The following is a 23,416-nucleotide window of genomic DNA, read 5'->3' on the forward strand; positions in this document are numbered from 1 at the left end:
GGCTCTTGTTGGATTATACTTTTAAATGCAACGTTTAAGATATACAATGCAGAATTTTCCTAAAAATACATAAGTAAGTCTGTGTAAATTTATGTTATATTATCAGCTTAATTACCAAAGACAATGCTCATTGAGCAACAGAAACAAAAGAAAGCAAAAACAAAGGATGATGAGTGTATCCCCTCCACAGAAACCTGTCTGTTGTGTTTACCTCCTGAGAGCCACTGCTGAATCAGCGACAACACGTGAACCGCCTGTTGGTGTTTTAACATGAACCCAGTTACCTACAGACTCATGATAAACAGTTCAGAGCTGAACTCACAGCTCCTGCAGGCTCTCAGAGGTTGCGGTCGTCACGCAACAGCAACAACAAGAGAATATCCGGAAAGTTAAAACAATTGTTTGCTCTGTGTTTGTTTTGTCCAACCTACATAGCACACAAACTAAACCTGCTCATGCTAAAATTAGATTCATTGTTCTCACTGATGTTTGTTGACTTTGTGACTATGAGCTGCTGAGGCTCTAAATGTTATAGTGCTGATAAGTGGGCTTTAGGTTTATGGATATATCTACATCTATTGTAAGGAAACTCTCACTCTGACTTACAGCTGAAACAATTCAACTTGCTGTCAAATAATTTTACGACAAACGGCTGAAAATAAAAGAATCTGTTTTTCAAGTAAAACGCCAAACACTCCCTTATTTTATCTCCTCAAATTTGCTGCCCTTCTCTGTTTTAGATCATTGATAAAGGAATACTTCACCCCTTAAATGACCATTTGTATTTCAACTACTCATCCAGTGTTATCTTGCATTTGTTAAGAAAACTTCACTTTTCTCAAATTCCTCCACGGTGAACGAAAAATCCAAAAACTGAGAAAATTGTTGATGAATTAAAGTTGTAAGAGTCTGAGTTTAACAACAGCATAATTATATTTTACCTTGCCGAACACGGGAGCTGCTGGTCTACCTCCGCCTCGATTGGTAGTTTGTTTTTGTTATTGTGTAACTTTGGTGTATCCGAGATAAGCAGTTTTGATATGGTTTTGCTGTTGTTGAACGTGAACCCATTTTTTGGATTCTTCATTCACCGTGGAGGCACATGAGAAAAATGTTTTTTTCATGAATTCATTGCAACAGTTAGTGAGTAATTGATATTCAAATGATCATTTAAGGGATGAAGTATTCCTTTAGCTGAATATAATTTTTTATAGCAGTTTCTCACTGCTGGTCAGACAAAACAACACATTTGAGGACCATCACCATGAGCTCTGAGATCATAAGATATTGGATTTTCCACTGTTTATACATATAACCTGGTTAGATATAATTGTCTAAAAACTTTCACCAAATCTCAGATTTTACCTGAAAATTCACAAATGTGTTCACTGGGAGTCTATAAACACATTAACATGGACCGTGTAGTGACTGGAGTTTACTCACCTGTTCCACAGTGAGTGGTGTGCAGATCTCCTCGCCCCTGAGGATCATGGACCGGTGAGTCAGGACCTCAGCCAGCTGATCTGGGTTCAGCCCCAGCAGGTCAGACGTCCGGGTGAGAGCTGCTGTTGTAAAGGACACACAGACCTCATCATCAGAGACTTCAGAAATGAGAATTTCAACACACATTGAACAGCAAAATAATTCATCCAGCTCAGTCAGTGAACATGATTGCAACAAGCTAAACTAAACAACAACATACTGAGGGTCATGTTTTATTGTCTTCCAAATTGACACATATAAGTGCGTATTGTTTGTCAGTTTCTTAAAAAAAATCATTCCTTAGTTACAACATTTATTCTGACATTTTCTGAGCAGCCAGCTTTATGGTTTGGGTTTGGTAAGCACGAAAACTAGTTGGTAAAGCCAGGGAAAGATAATGGTCATAGTTAAAAGACACCAACATTGGCTTGGAAACAAACAGAGGTCTCTGATGTCAAAGTCAAATGCTTTTTGACCCAACCATACCAGCCCGTTTGAATGTTAATAGCTGTCATCGGGAGCATAATTTTGAGGTTGTGTAGCCCTACTCTACCTCCTATATTTACATTTATTTTTAGGCTGTGACCCCCGGTGGCCACAGTAATTATGAAGGAAGCAAAAGAAGGAGTCAGGTGACGTAGTAGAAAGAGCAACACAATCCAGGTAAGGGGGAGGTCAAGTGGATCGATGGATAAGTCAAACAAACACAGGACTTTCACCCAGGAATCCGCCGTTTGTGTCCCGTGTGCGACCAAAAGTCAATGTTGACAAAGTTACTTAATGCACTTATTTTTTAACCCAAACCCTGATGTTTTCCTAAACCTAAGCAAGTAGTTTTGGTGCCTAAAGCTGACCAAACTGCTACCGTTACCCAACATCAGCCATGTGTTTAAAACATCTGGGGAAGTGCTGGGTATGCACTTTCTGGCAGTCTGGTAGGTGCAGTTTGCCCTGTCTGAATTATAATAATGGTAATAACAACTGATAACAGCAACCATAGTTTTTATGACCATACTTTAAACGCATTTTTTGCACAATATATTTAACAATACTTGAATTTCTCCCTATGAGGTTTTGCACTGCAACTAACAAAGCCACCCTTCTTACACCTTTATACCTGATCAACAACAATTCACATGACCACTAGAGGTCCTTCTCAGGTTAATATAAACATAGGGCAGACATATAATAACAAATGCTGTCTTTATTCCTGTGAGGAAAGTCCCAACCTGGCAGGAAAGCAAATAGGAAGCTGAAAAACACTGAAAGTGACAGTGAAGGAGACTGAGGTGAGAGGAGGTGTGAGCAGAGGAAGGTGTGGTACATGAGGAGAAACTCTCTGACCTGATTTGGAGGAGACCTGTGCTCCTCCGGCCGTCATGAACTCGATGTTCCCTGTGTGAAGGACCCCGGCCAGGAGGCGCAGGATCTCCCCGATGTTCTCCTCCGTGAACTGCATCGTTCGCATGGCATACTGGGAACCACAAACACACAAAGAAGAAGCTGATGAAAACTTCAGGGCGCAGCTTCATGTTCTCGCTGCAGGCGGGCGCCGGGCGGCCTCTGATGGATCTCATGTTAAATTCCTCAGCAGATGATTTTGTTTCTTTTGGGTCCAGACTGAAAATGTCTCCGAGAGCTGCTGTTAGTTACAATCTGTCTTCAGCAGCTGATTAGTCTTTTGGGGTTTTTTGGAGGTTTGGACTGACTTACAGTTACGCGTCTGTTGGTTTGGGTTTAGAAGCAGCGGTTTGACTTTTCAGTCTCACCAGGATCAAATATTCAGGGACTGATTCTGACTCTGATTTATGGTAACAAGTAAATGAATAAATGTGTTCCACTGAGAAATATAATGTATGCAAATATATGTGGGAAATCAAGTCAAATGTTCTTGGAATACAACATATAATGTGCAAATGACCATATGATAATTGTGGCCTTCAGCCTTAAATGAATGAGCAGAGCCGATGTGTGAATGTACAGGTAAATGTTTTAGTGATAAAGCTGGTTGGGTCCTGCGTACCAGAACATCCTGGAAAGTGCCACTGTCGTTGATTGTCTTGTCGGTGAGGCAGTGGGACTGTCTCAGGTAGTGGTAGCTCTCAGGCTGGGTCAACCCGAATGCCTCTGCAACAACACAAACAAGCACAATTACAAATACACACTGTGATTTTAATGCCAAATAATATATCACTATTCATAGTACTGTTTTATTGTGTTTACATTGCCCTTCTCTCCTGGATGCACTAGAGCTTTGATTATCTGCTTGAACCTGATTGGCCCTGACCTAGTGCATCAGGTTCGGGCCTCTCAAAATTCCTGCAGGCTAGAATCAGGTCAGGTTCATTTCAAATTTGCGGTTATTTTGTGGTGAGTAATGTCATGAATTATGAATGGGTTGTAATGCCATCAAACCAACCCCACTTGTGCCTCTCATTAAATAGGAGAAATATGGCTGTCCTGAACATTTGGTAGGAGAATGTGCATGTTGGACATTGTGTCAGTGTCTGTTACTGCACTGACAAGACCAACGTTGACTTCAGCTTGTAATAAATGTCTTATACGAATTTTTTTTCAAGTTTTCAATCAGGCTTGGGCCCAAAACTGCTGCTCTGGTTAAAGCTCTGCAGCCAACATTTCAATGTGGGGCCAATGTGGGTAGTAAATGGGCTGAAAAATGGGCCCTATATGGGATTGTCCATTGGTTCCATATTAGCCCCATGCCAATTGCCCACATGGGTGGGTTCACCTAAAGGGGGTCCAACAGGGGTTATGCTAGAGCTACCTGGAAATCAAACGGGTATAGGTGCTCAGAATGGGTATTTTATTTGTAAGTAAACCCACCCATGTGGGAAATTGGCATGGCGCAAATATGAAAACCACAGACAATCCCAAATAGGGACCTTTTTTTTTAGCCCATTTACTAACCACACGAGCCCTACATACAAATGTTGGCTACACAAAAACTATGCAGGATCATGCAGGGTCAGGACTGAGTATTTTTTGCTCTAGTATGCACCATCTTGCAGTTGTACGGTCTGTAAATAGACACATGGAATTCAGTCATGTAACTGAGTGGGACTAACCTCTCTGCTGGCTGTTGGTTCCTGCTAACAGGGCGTAGAAAATGTGGTAGTTTCTCTCCCCTGGGTTCTGCCGGACCACTCGGTTCTGCATGAAAAGAGAAGCACTGCTATTAAGTACTCTTATTCATCAAAACAAACACACACACGTTCTTACGGTGGCACTCCAATCAAAATATACAATCTGAGCATCAGGCACTAATACTAAAATATTTCTAGTGTCATGCTAAACAGAGAATGAACTCTGTGGTCATTCAAACCACTTGGGGCAGCATTATCCACGTCTTAATCACCGTTTTTAAGCTTCAGAATCTCTGTCTTAAATCTTATTTTTTCAAAGTGATGAGTGTTTGGACTATACGTTTTAACTTCTACAACATGAGCGCTGCTGTTTGTGGAGGGTGCAGTTTTTGCACAGCAACCGTTGAAGCCTACAGGAGCTTTGACAGTAGATTTTGATGGAGCGTCACTTTAAAGGTAAATGCAATTACAGATTTGGTAGGAGGAAGGACACTCACCTTTTCTAAGAGGTCTGAGGTTCGGAAAGTGTCAGTCAAGGCACATAGCAGGTGGAGTTTGCAAGCTAGTTAGCTCTAGGCGAACACCACAGTTATGCATGATAAAGAATGATTAGTAATGGCCATATACTTGAGCACACAAGTAACAGGTTGTTTGTTATAGATTAAAAAAAAGCAGCAAAATACAGTAATTATTGTTCATGTTCTCTACACTGACAAGATGTCCGTCACCACCTGTGGTCCTCATGCTCCTCATAAAGGACTCACAGTTCTCACTGAAAATGTCTGAGAGGCAGCGGCTCCTCCATGTCTTTACCCTTTAAAGCAGCTCTGCCAACCCTTTCAAGTACTTCCTTCCTGTATATTACGCCTGGGTAGGAAATGATGGAAGATGGAGGACAGGAAGTGGCAGCCACTTAACACTGAGTGGGTTTTAAAGGATACAGTCAATGATTCGGCCTCCCTGGATGTTGCCCTTCTGGCTGAAATGCAGCTGGACAAACTTCCCAAAGCGGCTGGAGTTGTTGTTGTAGACGGTCTTGGCGTTTCCAAATGCCTCCATGATGGGACTGTGGAGTGGAGAGGGAGCGGGAGCGTTAACGAGATGACAAACGAGGCTTTGCTGGAAATTAAACTCTTATCTAGCTAAAATAGTTAACTCTAAATAAGATGACTAATTACCTGCTCTCCAGCAGCGCCTCCTCCACATGTGACGTCCGGTCTCTGGACGATACCTCCAGGGAGTGCTGGCTCATGGCCGACAGGAACTTCAGGATCAGCTTGGTGCTTTCTGTTTTCCCGGCGCCGCTCTCTCCACTGAGGGGGAATAAGACACACAAGTGGTTAGACTATTGATCTTCTTAAGTGCCCTTAAGCAAGGCACTGGCCTCCCTGTAGAGAAGAGGAAATTAGTTCCCAACAAAGGTAGTGGGAAATCGCAATATAATAATTTCTTTTCCCTTTATTTGTTGTCCTTGTTATCAAACATAGAGGCGTGAATATTCTTCTTATTTTTGATGAAGTAGCATTTTCTGTGCTAGCAGATGTTGTAGCAGCAGCCAGAACAGAAGTAATATTATTGGTAGTGATAACTATAGAAGCAGAAGTAGTGGGAGTCACACACAGAAGCTTAGCAATCTACCATGTGGAGGGGTCTGCAAAAAAAACAAACATATTTTACACACATAAAAAAAGTTCCACCATAAAAAATCAGTATCAGTATCTTTTCAGATTTTAGATCGGAGCAGAGAAAGTGTGACATGAGTCTGATCTCAGTTTGTCCAAACATCTGAACGCTGTGTGTGAGCAGAGTGAGTCTTTTTTTAATTTAAGGGGAGACTGTGTGTCTTTTCCTGCAGGTTGTTTGTGCTGCAGGTTTAAACTCACGATCAGTCCAAACAAACTGGGTGAAACGTAAATTCGGTCTTGATGGCTGACTCATGGCTGAAGCACACACATGTCATTTTCACACACGCAGCTGACAGGTAAATGTTACAGCCCTCAGCCACTAGATGGCACACTGGACACTGCTGATTAGAAATCAGAAACACACCAACATGCCTTCAAATCACACATGAAGATCAATATGACAGGAACAGCATCATCTTATTCGCCAAGACTGAAGACTGCAACAAAGTGCAGTGATGACGCATGACAGAAGATAAAATATGTAGTGGAGCTAAAGTTGAATCTGAGCAGCAAACAAAACAGACTGATCACATAACAGCGTTTTGACTGAGAGGAAACAGTAACATGACAGGCATCAAGTAAATGCCTTAGTCAAAATCTGCATATGACCAAACATATTAGGAAACACTGTTACTGTTTTTGGGCAAACTTTAAAGCTGCACTAAACAATATTCTTACAATAAAAATGGATCCAATGAATTTAATGTGTTAATGTTTAATGTTTTACTTGACTGCCCTCGGCTCTACTGAGCATTTTGCAGTCTTTTAGTTCAATGTTTTGGTTTTAGAGTGATAACTTAATTGTTTGGTTCAGTCTACCCGCTCTTATCAAACCTATTTGCATCAAACACGCTCTGATAAACTCACAGTGCAAAACCGGCTCAGCAGCAGAGACACAGTTAAAGACTAGGTGGTGGAGAAAGTATTTAGCATTTAGAGAGACAAATCATTCCCTCAGAAGTTGGTGGAGACCAAAAACAGAGCTAAAAGAGAGTAAACATTGGACACATTTCTGCTGCATGGTATGGCACGCCACCATTCAGCTCTACTCGCCTTTTTTTTTACGTTTTCTATCAGCAAAAGTTGTAAATGGAATCTTTTGGTAGCGAGCCGACACTAGACAGAGGAGCTGAAACACTGAAGACCACTGATTGGTCAGAAAGAATCATCAGGACATCCTGCACAAACCCGCCATTTTTAAATAGCCTAGCTACCAGCAAAACTATGCCGTAGGCCAAATGACAAAGTGCAGATGTTCCTCTGTTTGGTTGCCAGTAAAAAGAGCATGTGTCGCACTGAAGATGTCACCGTAGTTTTACACAGCTGAGAGTCCCGCCTACACTGAGGGGTACTGTTTGCAATGGAAAACAAAATAGAGTAAAGGACCAAACACCTTAAGTTAAGAATTTCCTTAAAGTCATAGTTAAGGTTGCCTCATAATAAAATTGGTTGCACAAAACACCCTTAAGTCTTCTCCTTAATATTTCCTTAAAATGTTCACTTAAGTATTTGTGGTTTTCTCCTCGTGGTGGTTTCATACTTTAGGAATTCAGAGACCATTGCACAAAAGACCTTAGCAACCAAAGCAAGGTAATAAAATAAACTTAAGGTACCCCTGACTCTATCTTAAGTGCAACATGAGTGAGTTTATGGTGATAAATTAAAAAAACGAATACATCCCAAGAAAAGTGTTTCGCGACCAGGAGAACTCGATTGGATACGCTTTTGATTTTACACTTATGATTCTGACTGAATTACTGTTTACTTTCAACAACTGTTTTCTGTTTCCTGGTATCTGCGATCAAATTTACTTTGTAGTTTGTGCTCTCTATGATTGTATTCCTCCAGAACTATGATCTTTTCCTCCTCTGACCAATATGGTTTTCTTGTCTTCTTTTCTTCTGCCATTTTTTCACTATCTAACTATAAGCCAACTTTGTGGGACGATAACAAGCTGTAAAAGTTCTGACAATGCAGTAAATGAGTTAATGTTTTTCCTTAACTAAGGAAACCTTTCAAGGGATTCTGTGTGGCTGTGTAAGTTCCTCAGCTCAGAGGAAATCAAGTCTTAAGTCTCATACTTGAGGAGAAAACTAGTAGAATAGTGCACCCAAAAATGTAAATTCAGCCATTATCTACTCACCCATATGCTGAGGGAGGCTCTGGTGAAGTTTTAGAGTCCTCACAACACTTATGGAGATCCGAGGGGGAAGGGGGTAGCAACACAACTGCACACCTAATGGAGGCTGACGGCGATCCAGATTCAAACGTCCAAAAACGTCATTTGAACTCCGTTTTTAGCCTCATTGTAGCCTGTAGCTCTAACTGCCTCTCTGTGCACCGCGCTCACGTGTGTGCGACAACTTTTTATGTCGGGGCTTCAGGACACTTGGATCACTACGGACGAGCAGTATGGAGATATTTTGTGGTTTCAATTATGTGTTTTTGGACGTTTGAATCTGGGGCACCGTCAGCCTCCATTAGGTGGAGTTGTGTTGCTACCTCCTCTCCCCTTGGATCTCCGTAAGTGATGTGAGGACTCTAAAACTTCACCTGAGCCTCCCTCGGCATGTGGGTGAGTAGATAATGGCTGAATTTTCATTTTTGGGTGCACTATCCCTTTAAGGTGTTTTGTGCAGCTGGTCTCTGGTACCAAAAGTGAATTGAGTCAGGCCGAGTCAAGCTGAACTCTGCAGTGCAAATGAGGCAAAACACAACTCTAACAGGATGGTAATGTAAATCTGAGTCTGTGCTACCGTGCAGTGTGTAGATAGGACGCTTTTTGCTAACACATTAGCCGTAATAAAAACAGGCTGGTGATTAGGCAATGGAATCAAAACTTTATCTCTGATGGGGTGGAACCATCAGAATCACTGGCTACAGTCCGTGTAGTTACACACGACACGTCACTGTACTGACAGTGATGGTATCGTTCGTTTGGCTGTGTGCACTTTAAGCTCTACACTTTAATACAGCTCCTCTCCATTCACTGCAGTGATCACTATGATTCTGCATGTCAAACCACCTGACAAGCTTCATCAGCCTGTAATCACTGGTGTCCCGCGTCACTCTTGTCCAGCTGCAGGCTTTGTTTATACTCCAACTGGCTGGATTAGAGACATTTTTCCATTCATTATTATCTGAGCGTCTCATACAGGACCTGGCAGAGGACCGACATGGATTCTGGGTTTCAAAAGACTTTGTTTAACTTTGTTATGTTTTTGTTGACTCTTAGATTAAGACAAGTTTGTAGTTTGAGCTATGACGCACTGTGAACTTTCTGTGCATCTTTCTTGTTTTCTGTCTACAAGACAGGTAGTTTGAGGACATGTTTTGAGAGATTAAACCACTTAAAACCTAATTAACACAATGCAACAGGGCATCAGAATCAGTTACTGCAGTCAAATAAGGTTCCTAGTAGAAAATGGAAAATGTCCAGAGTTAAACATCGCTAATGTATCTGAGCAAGCTGTTTAGTTATATGCAAAGCAAATGAATAATTACCAAATATTAGAATTTCAGAGGCTAATACATTATGATTTCTCCTGGAACAACTTTGTATTTAAGAGTTTTCACAACTGTAAAGCACCTGACCGCCATTAAACACAACACAATAAATAAAAAAAATCACCCACCAAAACTGCAGCTACATGATATACTTCCACTGCATTAATAAAGCTTACGCTACTGTTGAACACAGCGTGATGTCTGTGGAAACCTCTCACACTCCTCTGGTGACATTAGCAATGAACCTGGCAACCCCCAGCCACACAGTGTGAGGTTCAGGCTGGCCACGTTAATTATTAACCTAGAAACCAATTACACATGACACTGAAAGCTACTACACAGCAGCACATTAGACCCCACATAATAAAAAACATTATTCAACACAAACAAGACAGTTCACAGCAGAGGTATCCTTTACAGGGTGACCCGACAGCCGAGTGGTTAGGGTGCATCCCCAACCCTCTCTGCACCATCACTATCAAGTAAAGTAAAGGCATAAATGTCCATAAAAATTAATGATCTAGAATTACTACAAGTTGAACTCACAGTTTTACATCCATGTCTGTCAAAACATGGATGCTTCCCACAAATGTCCCCCAGACCACACAGAACATCTATACAATCAGCACAATCAGTTTCAAGATGGAGACCAAAGATTAGAGTCACCAATTCAGTATCCAAGCAAATGTCTCCCCTTCTGTTCCTGAATTACGAAGAGATATTTTCTGTAAAGTTTTGCTATAATTAGCACATAAAGTCTTAAATTATGTCCAAAAACATTTTTTGAGGCTACAGTCTCCTTGGCCTTTGACCAACAAATTGTTATCAATTCATTCAAGTGAACGTTTGTGGCAAATTTAAAGAAATTCCTTTGAGGTGTTCTTGAGATATCGCATTTATGAAAATGACACAGGTGCAAGGTTATAGTGACCTTGATCTCTGACCACCAAAATCTATTCAGTTCATTGTTAAGTACAAGAGGAGGTTTGTGCCAAATTTGAAGTTCTCTCAAAGCATGCTTGAGATATTGCGTTCACAAGCATGAGACAGATGAGGTCACAGTGACCTTGGCCTTTGACCCATGACCATCAAATTCTAATTTGTTCATCATTGAGTCCAAGTGGACGTTTGTGCCAAATTTGAAGAAGTTTTCTCAAGGCATCCTGAGATATCACATTCACAAGAATGAGACGGATAAGGTCACAGTGATCATGACCTTTGACCACCAAAACTGAATCAGTTCATTGTTGAGTTTATGTGGACATTTGTGCCAAATTTGACATTAACAATAATTACAGCTACAGCTCGACTTTGTTTGCACAAAGGAAGGAGCTAACATTGTTTGTTTCATGCTTTATTCTGCTTCTATTTCTGACCGTATTTCAGTGCAGCCTGCAGATAATGTAACACTGACATGAAAAACACCAGACTATAGCGTCTGCAGGTTGGTTTTCTGATTGTCATGAACTGAAGTGAAAGTCAGTACAAAACATCAAAACTCTAAAACACTACAACATGTAGGTGGAGTGATGTGAGGTTCGAGAAGAGCGCAGGCCTTTGTTTTAAAAATCCTCTCTATGGCGTCTTAAATGTTAAATGAGTGCTGCTTTACACGTCTGTAAACATTTTATAACAGTAGGTGTGATTCATTTTAGGAACAAAACTCTTCATTTGGATAATGGCTGGGTGGCTCCCCATAGGGCAATCACTGTGAGGGCTTAACACTGCTGAAGCAGACTGTAAGAAAATGCCTACAGAATATTGAGGCTGCTGCACAGAGAGGGATTTTTTATATCCAGTTTGCTTGCAGTAAAGTTAAAGAAAATGTAACAGACACAGTGACAGCGAGCAGAAGCCACAGCAGCTGAACAGATAGGGACAGAGCAGCCAGCAATAATAGTTTTATTAGTAAACTGTAACTATAAAATGAAAGGATGTTTTCCTGCCTCTCACATCAGCTTAGTATTACATATTATCACCACCTGGTGTTTTGTCAACTGCCATCATTGAAGAATCCCTTCTATCTGTCCAAATAGGCTCATTAAGACCTTAAAAACACCTCTTAAAATTAAAGGTAGCTCCACTGTCTTCCATCAACGACCCCACAATCTAAGCACAGATTACTAATACATAAGAGCACCTTGAAAACAAGTTCGAAGCTTGTTTTATATATTCAACGTGCATATTATATGAATTGACAGCAGGAGAGAGGCAGTGAGGAACATATGGACAGACTACTTAACAACATATCCTCCTCCTGGGGCGTTCAGAGGCCTGAGGTACATACCGTATAGTCACGGCACTGTGAAAAACATCCACTCTCCTCCCCCTACTGCTCCTGACTCTAACCACTGGAAACTAATCGAGTAAAGCAGAAATGTTTCCTTTTCAGTTATGTCCTAAAGCAGAAAGTAGAAGCTGGAGATTATTAAACTCCATTGAACAAACAAAATATTGAATGGAGCTCTTCCTGAACCAAAGTTCTCTACAAAAAAAAAGGGACAGAGAAGCAGGTAAAATCTAACATACTGTGTTGAGGTGTGAGTGACAACAACCCCGCCCACATTTAAGAGCACTGTTTGCGGTGAAAACTCTTAACACACCTAGGGTCTAGGTTCCATGTCTAAAGGGTTACTTTTGGTTCCAAAGGTACCGCACCGAAAGTGTTTGGTGGAGCTTTAGATAACACGGATGGGGTAAGGACAGTTTACAGGGCTAATGTGTAGGATTTAGTGGCATCTAGTGGTGAGGTTGCAGATTGCAACCAACTGAAGCTTCTCTGCCAAGTGTGTAGGACAACTACACTGTGAAAACTCTAATGTCCCTATCTAGAGCCAGTGTTTGGTTTGTCTCTTCTAGGCTACTGTAGAAACATGGCGGAGGGATAGGACTGTATTGAGACATAAACGACTCATTACACCAAACCGACATCAAAGAACTAGAAAGCCAACTGTTGCGTCGTCTACGTCGCCTCACGTCGCCCTGTGTCAGTTGCATTTGAACACACTACACGGACTACATCCCACGGCCAAGTAGCACGTACGTTCTGCGCCTGCGTGAGAGAGAGCGGAGTGAGAGAGTGGTACATCCTGTCAGCCGAGGGGTTTCCTATCTGTGCAGCCGAGCACCGCAGCACCTCCACGGACTATTACATCCAGACGGTCCCGGTGTTTCCTCCTCAGGCTCCACTTCACTCAGCTGCCCGATAAACCCGCTGCTTCTTCCCACTTTAACCTGAATAACAAACCAGGGCTCGGTGCTCCGGTTGGATCCAAACGGAGAGCTGGGGCTAGCTGGGAGGCTAGCAGAGGCTAACTGGCTGTGCTTCCCTCCGGTCATGCTGCGGCTAACACTCTGCTAGCCGCTCCCAGCTAGCCCAGGTTTGTTATTTAGGTTAAAGTGTGAAGAAGCAGCGGGTCTGTGGGGCAGCTGAGTGAAGTGGAGCCTGAGGAGGAAGCACCGGTTAGCCCCGATTTCACTACAGGCAGATTCACTCGCTACAGGGGCGAGGAAATAAAACCTGAACCCGTAGTCTACCCACTGCTCAGGCTAATCGGGATGAGTTCATGGCAGCAGTCCGCCTGGACTACGGATGCAAATTAGCAGCTTTGCTACAATCCGGCATGTTTACAGAGATGTATGATCGATGTTCATTAATGTGCACTGTCCCTATCCAAATAAAGAGATTTTTATTATCTCTCTCACCGACAAGCTCCACCGGCGATTCAATATGCTCAATCGGCCGAAAAGCCGCCGATGCCAAAGTGCCGACGGTGCGGGACACACCGCAAAAACTAGGGCAACAGACGCTCACCGACAGCTCGACTTCGGTCGACGGCAGACTGTCGGCTTGGTGTGTCAGGGCCTTAATGAAAACATAACTATGAATATCATATGCCATTTCTGCATATAAATCCTAAATCCTACACACTGGATCTCTAAAGGTGCTAAAACAGACAAAACTGAACACTGGGAAGTTTGTTTAGAGAATCAATTTACCTAAAATCTGATAGTTATGTATTTTTGAGAAGCAGGGGGCCTATTTAGTGTTGCAGGAGTTTGTGCTCTGTGTTTTTGGTGTCTTCTAGATTCAGAACTTAAATTATGGAGAGTGCCACTAGAAATGAACCCGGTAGGTTTAAAATTGATATATGTGGAGGTGGTGGGAGAAATGTAAACAATATCTAAAAGTGGGAAAATGCATACATACAGTCGAGGTGGTGTAGCTTTAAACGTACAGCCAAAACTCATTTATCCCCATCATTTGTCTCTTGGACAGCACTGAACTCTTTTAGCTGTGTTTTATAAATATAGTTAAACTTGAATGTTATTCATCAGCTGTGGAACATGACCGGTCATGTGCCCAGAGTCAGTGACACATTCCTGATGGACAGAAAACAGGACTGCAGATAATGTAAACTCAAGGTGTCTGGCTGTAGCTTGAGACTTGACCACGCTGCACATGTGGACAGATGTTATGACAGGACAGGCTTCGGCTTACACACTCCACATGGGAAAATAAACACAGAGATGGTTTGGGTCATTAGTGTCTTTGAAAGCTTCTGTTTGTAGCATTTTAAACATCAATACGGCATTATAATTTTGATTAAGACACCTTGGGATAAAGAACCAAGGCTATTGGTAGCTTGTAGACTCTAAACTGAGACCACATATCGTTGCTTTCTTTCCTCCCCCTCTCTGAAGTAATTTTTTCCACCTGCTTTCAATCCTTTCACTATCTGCCATCCACAAAATATCAGAAAACTCTGACTGCATTTGTCCTCGACGATCTGTGATCTATGTTTTTGTGTCCGTCAACGTTTTTCTGCCCCCTAGTGGCCAAAACTTGATGGATCTAGCTTTAAAGTTCGTAACAATACTACAAACTTTAAAGATATGTTTTGACTCATAGCATATTTTCATTATTTTTTTCACTCATGTTTTTATGTCTTTTGTATCTTATCTTCAATATGACACGATAGTCTTAAAAAGCTGTTAAGTCTCTAAACTTCTCCTGATGTCTTTCCCCTGCTCCAAAATTATGCACTAGTTCCATTTCAGCGACTGACTTCACGGTGGCTGACTATCTCTGCTTGCAGAACTTTTCAAAGTAAGACAGACCAGTTATATAGTCGTGAATCTTGGGTTTGTGTTTTGGGGGTCTTCATTACAGCTGAATAGAGACAGTAAATCCAAACACAACTCCAGATCTCACCAGTGGCTCTCTCCAACAGCGGGTCAAACTTTCTTAAAGAGATTGGATCTTACTTTAAAGGGCTTGGTGTGTGTAACTCATTTAAATAGCTTAGACTACAGTGATGGCCAAATGTGAAAGGGCTGGCTAAATGTAACTCACTTAAAAGACCTCTGGCAGCATGCCAACGTATCCAAAGTAGGACACACACACACACACACACACACACACACACACACACACACACACACACGTACAACTAAACAGCACCCTGCCTTTGTACTAATCCCTGGCTCTCTACATGCTGTTGCCACCCAAGGTAAAACCCCCCACAGGCAGGAAGGAGGGAGTCTTCAGCGGAGCAACTGAGCGTGTTGGACAAACTGCCCTCACAGCTCTGGACCTCACCCAGGCCTTTTGTACCGAGGAGCTGAGCGGCAGACTCTGTTAGAGAGTAAAAGAGTTTGTGAGCAGGAAGGAGAAACTGAGACGAAAAGTGAAACGCAATGACACAAAAAAAAAACAATCCCTCCACACGTCATTTAATTTGGTGTTGAGTCTGAAGAACTCAGAACTTTTTCACTAGAGAAAACTGGAATGATCTCATCCGACTACCTGCTTGTTTAAAGCAAATTTATTTTACATTGAGATTAAATTACTTGTTAAGATGGACTGGAATGTGAGTCTGACTTCTGCCAGGCTGCTCTGCAGGAGTTGTGTTACACTGCCAGAAATATTAAAACTTCACAAGTCAATTAGTCACACACTCAAACACTCTCAGCAGTGGGTCTGTTGGTGAAACACTTTGGTCCAGAGTGAACAGTTCCACAACTACTGAATAAAATTCATCAGGGTCATGGGCTGACACATCACATTCACACCGCTTTGGACTGTGAACGGAAGCTGAGTGAGTGAAAACCCACACTGATACAAGGAGAACATGCAAACTCCACGCAGAGGGGCCCAAGCCAGCCTGAGGGTTTGATCCCAGAACCCTCTGTCCCATCACCACGACTTCTTTGACCAGCGATCGTTGTTTTCTGTGAGTTTCACCAATCATATCAGTCCACTGCATAATGTCACCAAACTTATCTCACTGCTTGAGGTTTTGAACGTCTCACATTCACCAACAAAAAAGACTGCCAAGGATCATGCAAGGCAGTTCACTGATTCCTTCAAGGCTTCCTTGAAATATTACGTTCCAACCCGGTTTCATTCTGAAGTCGTCGAATACCGACACTTTGGCAATGACTTCCATGTCAGACACAGATGAAAAAAGCTGTCCTTTCACATTGGCATGATACATGGCCTGGTGCCAGCAGTGTGTAATAGTGCCCAACAGCTACAGGGGGAAACGCGGCCAGACAGCAACGTCAGTTAAGGGGGCGACAAGTCCGAGTAAGGTAGGTGGGTGAAGTGGTGAATGGGTCCAATAATCCCCGACTTTGGTGTTTGCTTCCTGTATAATTGTAAAGCTAAACCCAGTTATGTTTTCTAAACCTAACCACGTACATGTGTTGGCTAAACGTAACCTTGAGCGTTGTTTCTTGAGGATTCGTGGTGTTGTACCAATGTAGTACATTTTATTTTGAAAGAGACTGTATGCAGATTTCCTGTGAAAACGTGTATTTTGAAAAGACACAATGCACGTAACAGGCTGAAGACCATATCCACACGAAGACAGAACCGATTTCGTTTTTTAAAAGTTTTCCATGAACACGGAATCGTCTCAAGATATGTGAATGTAAACATGAAGCCACTGAAAGCGCTGTAGTATATATGCAAGGCCTGAAAGTGGCGCTGCAACGCTGCCACTACGTACACCAAAAACAGAGAATAAGAAATGGAGCATGCGCATAAAACTTGTGCGATGTTAGCAAAGACGAAGAAGAAGATGGTGGAAAATACAAATGCCAGAGGAGCCCACTTCGTATGGACTGACGACGAGGTAGAGCTGCTACTTAGGGTCACACTTGATTACAAAACTACAAAACTGCAGGAGAATGTTGACTAGTGCATGCGGGTTAAGGGAGAGGTGGGGTGATGGTGTCATCGCTTCAGAAAAAAGGCGTACTGTGTTGTAAATATGGAAACATGAAGGTGGCGTCTTCAGATTTTTTCACTCTGGGACCCAGTTTCAAAAGTTGGCGTATTTGGGCTCCTAAAACGAAAGGTCTATACGATAAAAAACCTTTGCGGACACACCTACTCTCGTCTCCGTGTGGACATGGCCTAAGTTGACACTGAGTCCCAGAACGTCTTATCAACAGATGCACTCAGGGTATCTTGCACGTCATTATCGAAGTGGAAAGTCCATGACCAAGTGGCGATATGACAATGTGTTGTGCATCCACAAGAATGGGATGGATGGATGGATGGAGGGATGAAAACCTAAGGCCTCCAGCCATGGCCATTGCAGCACAGAGGCATAAATATGCAAAATACATCTGAACACGCATTGCAATTCTTTAGAAAAGTTGCTGTGAAATCAGGCACTTCAGGCTGCAAGAATCCAAAACTGAATTGGGTTAACAACTGGTCCAACTTGTCCAGCACTTACATTCACGACACAAAGCCTCTACAGCTAATGACAAACTTCCTGCCGGTCTCAGCTGTAGGCTAGTTTTAGGTCAATGCTTGCAAAACCAACACATCCAAGCAAGGATGTGAACAACAGTCGGAGGTTGTAAGTCTGCTGACAGAAACAACTTAGCGTATTGTTTTTGGTCATTGGGAAAAGGGTTGACTTTAAGAGTGTGTTTTCAGACTGCAGCCTAAAACAAAGCACTGACTTTGTTTGTTAAGTCTAACAAACCACAAGAATCCAAAGTGACCTTATGAAAACTCCAAACTATTTTACTTTAAAGTACTCAGATTCATCCTCACTTTCTCATGAACGCTTCTAATTTATGCGAGGCAATAAAAGACACAAAAACAAATACCGATGTTAGTCACCAACCAAGAAAAGTTCAGGTTTAAATTACCGCTCGTCTCATGTTGCACTGAAAACAAACACCCCGGATACTGTGTGTTTCCTTCCCATCATGATCTCCTCCTCTGCTGTGATGCATTCCTTCCTTTGGTCACAGTCAAATTATTAATCTGACTCACAGTGCAGATAAATCATGCCAAGAGAAAACCTCTCAGGTATGTTTTTGCAGGGCTTTGCTGCGGGGCTTTTGCGACCCCAGATGCCTGAGTAATTAACGAGATTGGAGAGTCTTGAGTTTGACCTCACACCCACCTCTGGGGTCAGGAGGTCAGGGACGAACTGCTGGGTCGGGGGCTGTTGGCTGTACAGGTTAACACCCTCAGAGCTTTGTCATTTAATCGAATCTGGGCTGTTTTGGAAACAGAGCCGGCCAGTCAAAACAATATCAACCCTAAAATCTTAATTTTGGTAAATGAAAGAGTCTTGCAGTGTTTTATATAATGAGCAATGTCCTTTAGACTTCTTCCTTTAGACCTTTAGGCTTCTTCTTCTTCTTCTAGAGACAAGTAGCAGCATTTTAAAACGAAAACGAAACTTGAGTGTCAAACCCCAAAACTTTTTTGGTACAACAAAATGTTCCTATGATACTGAGAGCTACGATTTCATGTTGAAACAGTAAAGGGACAAACACAAACTGTTGCCACAAAGTTAGGAAAACACTGTTGTGTAAATTACCATCGTATAATGCAGCTTTAAGAGGCCCAATAAAGGGAAAAACCGCCTCAGACCAAACGCAGGGTATTAGGTCATAAAAACATGCAAATTCTGTCTGAATCTCCTGTTTATTGCTTTATTATCCAGAAGAAAACCTGCCATGGTGGCATGAGCTGTGTGCAATGAAGGTTTGGAGGTTTTCCAGCTACTTCGTTGGCGGTTCAGAACAACTTCTTGCTGAAATGTGCAGCAAAAACACACCAGGGGGGGGGGGGGGGGCTCCCATTAAAATCATGTGGCTTGATGCAGGCAGGTATCTGCATCAGTGAAAAGGCAAAGTGGCATTCATGAGCATTAATGAGCAGATGCCTTGTGTTAGAGCTGGTTTCTTCCTCCTCCTCCTCCTCCTCCTCCTTCTCCTCGTCTTCTTTTACACCAGCTCCTGTTTCATTCACCTCCCTCTGCCTGGATCTGATTACCCACAATCCCTAAATCTGACGAGAAAGCTTCCTGCCTCGCCTGAAAGTGCCAGCTTGCAATTTATAGCTCCTCTTCCTCACACACACACACACACACACACAAACACACACACACACACACTTACACAAAGTGATCGTTTCTCTGTATGTGAGGGGGTGCTGCCATGTTACATGTTTTATGAGGGTCCGCTCTGAGATGGCTTTGGTGTTTTTTGGGGGGAAATGTGTGTGTGTGTCATCATTATGAAGCAGACCACGTACTGTGGCAGCTGGACTTTGACTCAGTGTTAAAGCGATCCTCCAACCAGGACCTAACTTTAGGTATCAAACACACAAAGTTTACGAGCTTAAATCCTGGCTGTAAAAAGTTTGTAGTTTGTTGAGTTTGAAGCACGAGCGCTGGTTTGCGGATGTTAACTTGAAAATAAACCCAGTGTTCAGTCTCTCCTTGACACAATCTGTTTCACTTCTATCACAGAAACTGAAATTACAAAAATGTTAGTACGTGTTGCTGCTCCCCTCATTTCCAAAAACGTACTTACTTTTACTCCCATAAAGAGTAAAGGCAGTTACAGTAGATCAGGCCACATTAGACCTGCAGGCTGCATTTTCATGACAAATAGGTTCCAATCAAAAGTCCACTGAACTAGTTTTTTCAGAGCTTCCACACTTAGGTCATTTGCCTGATATTGAACGGAACTGTCAACTTGTTTTACTCCATTTCCATCTTCCGTCTGAATGGTTCCGCACCACTGGCATGCTGGTGTATGCCTGTGGTGCGCCAGATAGGCCAAGTCTGCAGACCATTTAACAGTTGTTGTAGCCGGCAGATATGCTGGCTCTACCGCTAAATTTCAGTGGTGAGATTGGGGTTTACGTCACCACGACGATATGTCTCATATAAACACAAACAACTCAAGACAGTTGAATAATGTGTTCATACCGAATATGATGTGAATTTTTGTGTTGCGTTACTCAAGTGAGTTTGAGCGCCAGAATATTTGGTGTTGATTCACTTCATACGCACGTGAATTTGTGTGTACGCGAGAAGGGACTTCCTCCAACCACCATTTTTCAGTCTGTCGTCTGCATTGCGAGGGTTGCTGCTTTGTTCCTGCTGAAGAAGGCCCAAAACCGTAACAGATCCAGATGCCGCCATGTCTGGGTCCGTCTGATTCTCCAGAGGTGCACACAGCTTGGGGAATTACACCACCTTTTGGAGCTGTGCCTGGATGACAGCAGATTCCAGCGCTACTTCAGACTGACCCGGACCCAGTTTGGTGACCTTTTGGAGAGGATCAGTGCCAGAATATATCCTTCCAGGATACTATCCCAGCTGTGGAGCGTTCATCTGTCTCCAGTGAGTAGATCAATAAATATTCACTGTAGTCGTACACTTAATAAACCTGGTTTGCTACAGTGGTATGAACCCGCACACTTAGGCTTTAATTCAATGATTTAATGAATATAAGGCAGAGAACTGATTGTCATTCAGGCTTAAACGTAACACCACTGAACATCACTGTCCATGCAGCGCGTGATTACCGCTGACTGACCCATTTCTCCAAGTCTTCGCTGTCGCACCAAACGTCATGAACCCAATGCAATGTCATTTTAAGTCCACACTGATGCGTTGTAATTACTCGTCATTGGCTATGGCGCACCGCTTGTGAACACAACATTGCAGTGCTCATTGGTTGTTTTTCATTTTAACCAAGAGATTGCTGTTTCAGGTCACCACGCAAGACGAGTCAGTCGATTCAAATTTCGATTCAACCCAGCCATTAGGTCACATGATCCAGTTCCATTTGGTGATGATGACTGTGAAATGTAAAGCTGCAACAATTAATTAACTAATCAGCGTGAAATGTGCAGAAATGATCCAGTTATTAGTCATATATAACAGTAAAATTAACCCCTTTGGGTATTCGAGCATTAGTCGAGTAAAAGAAGTTGAGTATGCATCACTTTTAGGTTGCTGGAAATTATAACGGGCATTTTTCAACATTTTTAGACATTTAATGGACAAAACAATGAGTCAATTAATCAGGGATCATCAATGATGAAAATAACTGTTAGTTGCAGTCTTAGCCAGACGTGTTTGAAAGCTTTAAAAAAAAGCAGGTGATTGGATCTTTGAGCTGCGATTTTTAGTTCATGTTGAAGCACAAACACTCTGCAATTTAGCCCATTATTGTTTTCTGTACTTGGTCTTGGTCTGGTGCATAACAGCAGCTTGTTCAGTTTTCTCCTCATTTTTCTCTTCACCTTTTCATAAGCAAAAGGGTTTTTGTTTGCACCACTATTGTTGCAAGAGGACTTTGTTTACTGTGGTTAACATGTTTGTCTTGTTGCAAACAACCAAAAACAATGAGTCTACAGTAAGATCAGGGTTCCATGTTGCCTCCCGAACCCTGAACAGCCTCCATCCTGACGTTCACTCAGCAGCCAGCCCACACAGCCGGGCAGCAGCCCTCAGGAAAAACACTTGGCAGTAAAAAGAAACTGAGTGTCACTGCTCCGCCCTGCAATTATTCACAGCCTCACACATCCATCACCCGCAGCAGCGGAGCACAGGGAGCTCCAGCTTCTGCTTTCAGTCTATGTATCAACGCAGAGATGATCAGTGAGACTCCAGCTCAAAAGATCCAACACAAAATCTTTCTAAAATATTAAACTGAGAAAACGTCATGTTCTCTCTGGTTTTAGAGGGAAATCAACTCCACTGAAGTTTGCTGTTAAACAGTTTTTATCGTGTGATAAATGGTCATATAGAGAATTCACTTATTAGGACAATTATCCGATTAAGAAGCCAGTTGTTTCCAGTTTGCAGATCTTCGCTGATTTTCCTGACTTGAAAGAGCAGATCTGGATGTTTTTTTCACCTCCTGCTCCTCCTCCTCCTTCACTCAGCTGCAGCTCCACTGGCGCAGCTGGGAGTTTAGTGCCTTGCTCGAGGGCAACAATTAACAGCTGATAAAAAATCCAGAGGTTGTAAAAGTAAGACTAAGGTTTAACAGTGACACTCTCACTAGTTCAGTTGAGTGCTCCATCTGTTGCTGGCGTTTGTATCTCAAGGCACTGACAGTGCAGTTAAGACAACTTTTATTTACCATATTGAAAAAAAGCCCAGAATAAACTGCAACACTTGCATCAATTTATGTGAGAAAATACTCCTTCATTACCTAAAGGAACAGTGTGTGAGATTAAGGTGGATTTAGTGTCTAGCAGTGAGGATTGCAGATTACAACCAGCTGAAACTTCTCCAGGTTAGAATTCGAAGTGAGAAGTGTTCATTGTTCAGGAAGTTTCTACCAGGAGCCGAATTATCCACAGAGGTCTCTTTGTCTCAAAAACAAACGAACCAGGTGATTAAAACTGGTAAAAACACTGAATAAAGCAGTTTCACATTACAAATTAGTGTTTCTCCTATGCTGTTTGGCATGTCTGAGATGAGAAATGAGCTCATCGCCTGCTATTGTGTGCTCAGTGTTTAGTTGGTCCACTTGATCTCCGTAGACGAAAAAAAATTCTGACAGTGACAGAAATTTGGGATGACCATCTCACTGTGTGACCACCTGTGTCTATTAACCAGCCAATAGAAATGCAGCATGAGATGGCACAATGATTAGCACGACAATGCTAAATGCTAGTAGATGCTAATAAATAGACTTCAAGCTCTCGTTGCAAATTGACATAGATAGATAGATAGATAGATAGATAGATAGCCATATCACACAGTGTAGCTGCACTAAACTTAAAAATTTAAAGGGGATATTTTTGCCCTGGCTACGCCTTGACAAGAAGCCATTTGATGTCCTGTTTTATCTCTATAATAACCTTTATTTTCCTACTTGCAACTTTCTAACCGTCTGACCATCCTGTTTGACTTTCACACTACAATCAAGAGATGACAGTTCCAACCCCAAAATACTCTCAAAGATGCAAGTAATCAGATTTAGATGAGGAGTGTGTGTGTCTTGGGAGGCTCAGTGTGTCATTTACTCTATTCTAACACACAGTAAACCATCAGGTTGAGTTTTAGCTGAGACTACAGTTAAAGGTCACGACTGTGGGCTGTGGTTTGTCCTCTCAGGCCTGCATGGCTTCGTGTGCTGCTGTCATGGAAAAACTGCGCAACCAAACTGTTTTTCTTTGTCTTTAAGCTGCAGATGTTGCGGCATATTAGGTGTTTTCATAAACTCTAGAACTCGTTGAAGAGTCTGGGTCATGGTGTGAGTTCAAGGAGGAAGTGCAAAGTCATTTTTTTTTTTAAGATAGAGGAGATGAGACTGTTGAACCCTCAAGGGATATTTGCT

At 42.3% G+C, this 23,416-nt stretch overlaps 1 protein-coding gene across 2 annotated transcripts in view; it reads right to left on the minus strand.

The window, feature by feature from the left end:
* myo10 (myosin X) overlaps positions 1–23,416 on the minus strand; it is a 179,305-nt gene that overhangs the window by 56,284 nt on the left and 99,605 nt on the right. Inside the window, exons 5-11 of one of the 2 annotated variants that reach the window (XM_033650103.2) lie at positions 5,765–5,899; positions 5,528–5,652; positions 5,084–5,097; positions 4,569–4,653; positions 3,506–3,609; positions 2,827–2,956; positions 1,444–1,562 (exon numbers count right to left, since the gene is read on the minus strand). In XM_033650103.2, coding sequence (XP_033505994.2) covers positions 1,444–1,562; positions 2,827–2,956; positions 3,506–3,609; positions 4,569–4,653; positions 5,084–5,097; positions 5,528–5,652; positions 5,765–5,899 — 712 coding nt within the window. Of the gene's footprint in view, positions 1–1,443; positions 1,566–2,826; positions 2,957–3,505; positions 3,610–4,568; positions 4,654–5,083; positions 5,098–5,527; positions 5,653–5,764; positions 5,900–23,416 lie in introns of both variants that reach the window. The other variant, XM_078173422.1, reaches the window with a different exon arrangement.

This window comes from Epinephelus lanceolatus, chromosome 12 (assembly GCF_041903045.1).
Source record: "Epinephelus lanceolatus isolate andai-2023 chromosome 12, ASM4190304v1, whole genome shotgun sequence".
NCBI classification, from domain to species: domain Eukaryota; kingdom Metazoa; phylum Chordata; class Actinopteri; order Perciformes; family Serranidae; genus Epinephelus; species Epinephelus lanceolatus.